Raw genomic sequence first — 6,000 nt, 5'->3', positions numbered from 1 at the left:
AGAACAAATTCACACCCTCTCTCTATTGCATAGTAATTCCTAGAACGGCTCTGTTTGCAGCCCCTCAGGATGCACCCCATGAATCTCTTCAGAAAGAGTCGGTAAAGTGATCTATCTCCCAAAGCGCCAAACACATCAGCACAACCCCCCCCCCGCAACCTGATCCGGCCCGGATTAAGGATCCATGCACGGATTCAAAGTATGCCTACAATTTCGAAGCCCGTGCCATAATATTTGGCTTAATCTTTCAAGGTGCCACAAGACTGCATTGCCTGATTTGCCTCTGGAAATAAAAGCTTCATTAGGATTTTTTCTTTCTTTTCAGCATCAAACAGGTGGACAAAAGCTATTTTGGGGAGAAAAAAGAAAAAAGTAAATAAAAGAGAAGAACAACCCCCCAAAAAACCCCCTTCCACATTAGGACAACACATTTATTAGACTTAGTCAAAGGTCACCGAGGTTTTGCAAAAGTTTTATCAGTTGGCAGCCCCCCTCGTCAACCACGATGTTCTTAATAGAACAAAAAGTGGAGAAAAGTGGGTTGGGGGTGGTCAAGAAATGACCAGCGACCCGTCAGGGCCTTCTGCTTTTGATAGATAGATAGATAGATAGATAGATAGATAGATAGACAGACAGACAGACAGACAGACAGACAGACAGATAGACAGACAGGAATGGATGGAGATAGATAGATAGATAGATAGATAGATGATAGATAGATAGATAGATAGATAGACAGACAGACAGACAGACAGACAGATAGACAGACAGACAGACAGACAGGAATGGATGGAGATAGATAGATAGATAGATAGATAGATAGATAGATAGATAGATATAGATAGACATCATAGACAGATAATGATAGGTAGACATGATAGACAGGTGATAGATGATGATAGACATGATAGATGATGATATAGACATGATAGACAAATCATAATGATAGGTAGGTAGACAGACATAGCTGATAGCTGACGATAGGTAGACAAGGCAGATAGACACGATAGATGATAATGACAGATAGAGAAGTAGATAGAAAAATAGATAGGTAGGTAGACATGATAGACAGATGATAGATGATGATAGACATGATAGAGGATAATGATACACAGATAGGTAGACAGATAGCCGATTGGTGATAATGACAGGTAGCGAAGCAGATACATAGGTAGGTAGCTAACCTTTACTGTCATTTTTACACAAGGACACACATTAAACATGAGCTGCTTGCTTATGCATACATAACACACATTTAAACATACTACGTGTGCCTCAACTCCCGGGGACTTTCTCCCTTCAGTCCCGCCCACCCCGACGGCTTTCCTCCTCCTCCTCCTCCTCCTCCCCCCTCCCAGGAATGGCCAGGAGGGGGAGGGGGGCGGCTTCGCTCGCTCGCTTTTTTCTTCTTCCCTGGAAGAGCGACAGGGTGTCTAGACGGACACGTGACCAGGGCGGGGGGAGGAGGAGGAGGAGGAGGGAGGCGGGGGGGGGTCGGCTGGGGCCGTCCGGGGCGCCCCCTTCCCCTCCGGAGCCCCCCCTCCCTGCAGTTGGCAAAGCTGCCCCCCCGTAATGACCCCCCCGGCCCTGGCAAGCAAGAGGAGGGGCTGCCGGAGAGAAGGGCAAAGCGTCGCCCGCTTAATGGGGGGGGGGGTTGCAAAGCCCCTTTGCGGGGAGGGAGGGGCAGAAAGAGGGCCAGGCGAGGGGGGAGAGCTGGATTCCCCCTCCCCCCTCCAGGCCCTGCACGGACGGGGGGGGGCAGCGGCAGCAGCTTGGCCCGGACTGCGGAGGAGCCGCGAGGCCGCCGCTGCTGCTCGGGGCTGCCGCTCCGCCCGGCCGGCCCTCCTCCTCCTCCTCCTCCTCCTCCTGCTGGGGCCGCCTGCGAGGAGGCGTCGAGGGGCGGGCCGGGGGCGGGCCGGGGGCGGAGGAGCCTGGCCTGCCCGGCCTCCCGTCTGCGGGCGAGGAAGCCGAGGAGCGAGCGCCGGCCTCCCTCTCTCTCTCCCTCCGTCCCTCCGTCCGGCGGCCGCCCGCGAGATCAAAGCGCCCGGGCCCCCCGAGGGAGCCTCCGCCGCAGGAGGAGGAGGAGGAGGAGGCAGCGCTGCGCCCGCCCGCCTCCCTCCCTCCCTCCCCGCCAGAGCCCGACGGCGGAGCTCCCGCAGACGCCCGCAGCCCCGCCGGCCACCAGACCCTCCGAGGGGGCTCCGCGCGGCTCCTTGGCTGGCTTGGGGGGCGCCGGGCGCCTGGACGGAGCCCGAAGACTCCTCCGGAGGCGTCGCCGGCGCTCTCGGCCCTCTCCCGCCCCGCCCCGTCCGGGCTTCGTTGGGGCTCGAGCGGCCCGGATCCTCGTCGCCGCCGCGGATCTAAGCGCGCCCGGCCGGCGGCCCCGGGCTCGGCGGCGGAGAAGCCGCCTTGGCATGCCCGCGTCTCCCGGCCGCTGCCTCCCGCCGCCCTCGGCCTAGACGGCCGCCCGGACGGCCCCCGGCGCGGCCCCGCGGAGGGCGAGGACGACGGGGGCGAGAAGCGGCGCGCGGGGCGCCTCGCTCGGCCTCTCGCTGCAGCCGCCGCCCCCCGCCGCCGCCTTCTGCTCCTGGCCGCCCGCCGGACTCGGCTCCCGGCTCCTTCATGAGTTGCGGACGACGTGCCCGTTGTGCAGCCGGGCCGCCGCCGCCGCCGCCTCCTCCTCGTCCCGCATGTTCCGGACCAAACGCGCGGCGCTGCTGCGGAGGCTCTGGCGGAGCCGGGCGGCCGGCGGGGAGGAAGGCGCCGCGCCCGGCGAGCCCGCGGAAGGCGCCGCCGACGGACGGCCCGATGGGCCCGGCGGCGGCGGCGGGAGCGGCCGGATCTGCTGCCTGGGCAAGGCGGGCAAGGCGGGCAGGGCGCCCGGCGGCGGCGGCGGCGGCGGCGGCGGCTCCTCGGAGGCCGAGCTGAAGGCGCTGGCCCACTCGGTGCTGAAGCGGCTGAAGGAGAGGCAGCTGGAGGCGCTGCTCCACGCCGTCGAGTCCCGCGGGGGCGCCCGGACCTCCTGCCTCCCGCTGCCCGCCAAGGCCGACGCCAAGCTGGGCCACCACTGGTACTCGCTCCCGCTGCTGCTCTGCAAACTCTTCCGATGGCCGGACCTGCGCCCCGGCTCGGAGCTCAAGCGGCTCTGCGGCTGTGAATCGCACGGGAAGCCCCCGCTGGACGTGGCCTGCTGCAACCCCTTCCACCTCAGCCGACTCTGCGAGCTGGGTAGGTGAGCCCCGGCCCTTCCTCCGGCTCCCGGGCGCCAGGGCAGGGACCCCCGGCTCGTCTGCTGCCTGCCTCCCGGGGCTCTTGGGGGAGCCCTGCCCGAAGGAATCCAGGGGGACCGGCCTGGGATCGAGGATCCTACGAGCCTCCACTCTTGCACCTGCGTCGTTTTAAGGAGGAGGGGGGGAAAGGCCAGCTTAGGTTAAGAAGATCCAGTCTGGGATGGGAGTATTGTCCCAGCCGATCCTGTGTGTGTGTGTGTGTGTGTGTGTGTGTGTGTGTGTCCCACCAACCTCTCGCAAGTGGGGGAATAGAAAATTAAACCTATCCCCAAACAGGCTTTTAATTTAGTTTTTTTTTGATATTCCAAGCCGAATTTTGCAAAGGCAGAACTGGACAACCTTTGCAAAAAAAATAAAAAATTGGCTTCCGTTTGGATGCTTTTTTGTCTGTGCATTAAAAAGGAAAAAGGTCCAGTTGGCTTTTGGAAAAGCACCTTCGGGACGACAACCCTGACCCGGAAGATTGAGTATCTCTAGGTAGACACCTGCCTTTTAAGGTCCTGGTGAGGAGGAGGAGGTGAGGAGTGGAGGAAGGCTGCAGCTTTTGTGTGCCAGGGGTTCTTTTCAGCAAAGAAAGGTTTCCGAATTGGACAGTAAATTATTTTTAAAACGGTGATGCAACTAGGGGCAGGCGGGCAGCCTTGCGGTGTTTTGTGCAAAAAAAAAAAGCCAGGGTGTGTAATTAAAAAGAAAAAAATTCTGAACTGAACGCTTTTGGGAAAAAAAAATCCATCCCAGGGTTTTCTACTTTAACATACAAATCTGAGGCCATTTTAGCAAAAAGAAAAATAAATAAATAAAAGCGTCCCAACCCTTGGCTGGCTCCTGCATTCTCCGTGCCTTGCCGCCCACCTCGGGCCTCTTTGCCTCAAAACTATAAAAGCCAACACATAATTTCCAGGCCTGCAATCTTGTTTGCTTTTCTCCCCTTGCCAAAGTTGCCTTAAGTTTCCACATTGGCTAAAAAAAGGGGGGGGGGGGAGAGAGAGAGAGAAAGAAAAGTCTCCCCCCAGCATGATTGCAATGGCAAAGGGATTTTTCCCTCTCTCTCTCTCTCTCTAAATGGGGATTATGTTCAGGGAAAGAGACTTGGCCGGGTAGGTTGAAACCCCATTAGTGGGCGGCCTTGCCTACCCCCCCTTGCCCCCTCCCAAAAAGACCCCCCCCAAAAAAACACAACCACCCCAAAAAGCCTTAAGCCCACCAACTCACCCTTCCCCCTCCCCCTTTATCAAACTTTTTTTTTGGGGGGGGGGAGCGTGCTGGGTGTTACTATGTGCAGGCGGATTTTTCAAGGGGGGGGCAGGCAGGCAGGCAGGGGGAGAACAATGCATCTGTATTGGGTGCCTCCCCCGCTGTTTTTCCCCTCCCTCTTAACTCCCCCCCCCACCCAGTGTCTTGTGTTAAATGGCCTTTTGCGGGGAAGCCGGTGGGGATTCTTGGGAGGGCTGGAATCAATGGGTGATGTCCAGCGCTGGGGCTCCGGAGCCCGGCCGGCCCAGACAGCAGCTCCGGGAGCAGAGATAGCGCAAGAGGCTGGCGCCAGTCAGGGCCCCTTTGTTTATCTGGCAGTGAAATATCAAGGCAGTTGCTGCCAAACTGCCCTCCCTCCCAGCGCCAGGCTAAGACAAACACGGTGGCTCCAAGAATGCCGCTCGTCTTATCGTAAGTTCCTATCTCCCCCCTCTTCCCATGGCCCTGATTTTATTTTCTCTGTGCTTTTCTGATTTGCAGAGTCTCCCCCTCCTCCTTATTCCAGATACCCCATGGATTTTCTCAAACCCACCGGTGAGTAGACTTGATTTTTAAACTAAGTAAAAGTAGCCTTTGGGTGGGAAGCTTGTCTTTCTTTCTTTCTCTCTTTCTTTCTCTCTTTCTTTCTTTCTTTCTTTCTTTCTTTCTTTCTTTCTTTCTTTCTTTCTTTCTTTCTTTCTTTCTTTTCTGTCTCTGTCTCTCCTGGTAGAAGTTAAAGGAAAGGTCTGGAAAGTTTTAACATTGAGAGAAAAATTCAAAGTTGAATTTGCTGCAGTGGAAACTTAACTGAGTGGAGGGGACCTCCGCTTCCTTCCTTTTTCTCTCTTTCTCTCTCTCTTTCTCTCTTTTTCTTTCTTCGCTCTCTCTCTCTCTCTCTCTCCTGTCATTGCCCTCCCTTATTCCGAGCTCTTTTTATGACTCTATTGCTGCTGTTATTTTGCTCTTTTTAGCTCTTAATTTGCTGTGGGGCTTGCTTAGTTAATCGGAAGGATTTCCCATTTCAGATAAGTTAAGTGAGTTTGACTCCTGAATGAAAGGGTTGGCCGAGCTCTTTTCACAGGGCTGTTCTTGTAGATTCCTGTTTACTGCAATAAATCCCTCTTTCAAAGGGCTCGACGCCTGGGTCTGTATGTATAGGATTGCAGTCAAAATCTATAAAGACTAAGAGGCACATTAAGTTGTTTTTTTTATAGGTGTGTCTTTGGTGCTGCCAACTGATACTATTTTTTTTAGGTAACCGAGTCTCCCCTTGAGATGCAATAGGGTATCTGCACTTTTATATGGCCTGTTACAGTTGGAAGGGACCTTAAAAGATCATCTAGTTCAGCCTTCTGCACCATGTGGGGGGCGGGGGTGGGTGAGGGGAGGAATTATTCAAATCATCTATGAGAGGATTTGTGTCGGTTTACTTAGAAGTAAGCGGTCAGAGCAAAAACATCCAACGATGTTTTTGCTT

General features: G+C 55.8%; 1 protein-coding gene across 2 annotated transcripts in view; it reads left to right on the top strand.

Moving 5' to 3' along the window:
- The first annotated feature begins 2,496 nt into the window (after nucleotides 1–2,496).
- SMAD7 (SMAD family member 7) overlaps nucleotides 2,497–6,000 on the top strand; it is a 54,253-nt gene continuing 50,749 nt past the window's right edge. For both annotated transcript variants that reach the window (XM_083354872.1, XM_083354871.1), the window contains exons 1-2: nucleotides 2,497–3,228; nucleotides 5,025–5,078. In XM_083354872.1, coding sequence (XP_083210998.1) covers nucleotides 2,691–3,228; nucleotides 5,025–5,078 — 592 coding nt within the window. In that variant the 5' untranslated portion in view covers nucleotides 2,497–2,690. The remainder of the gene's footprint in view (nucleotides 3,229–5,024; nucleotides 5,079–6,000) is intronic.

Source organism: Vipera ursinii, assembly GCF_947247035.1.
Source record: "Vipera ursinii genome assembly, chromosome: 2".
NCBI classification, from domain to species: Eukaryota; Metazoa; Chordata; class Lepidosauria; order Squamata; family Viperidae; genus Vipera; species Vipera ursinii.
Note: the sequence above shows the minus strand (reverse complement) of the source record. Positions and strands in the feature narration are given on the sequence as shown.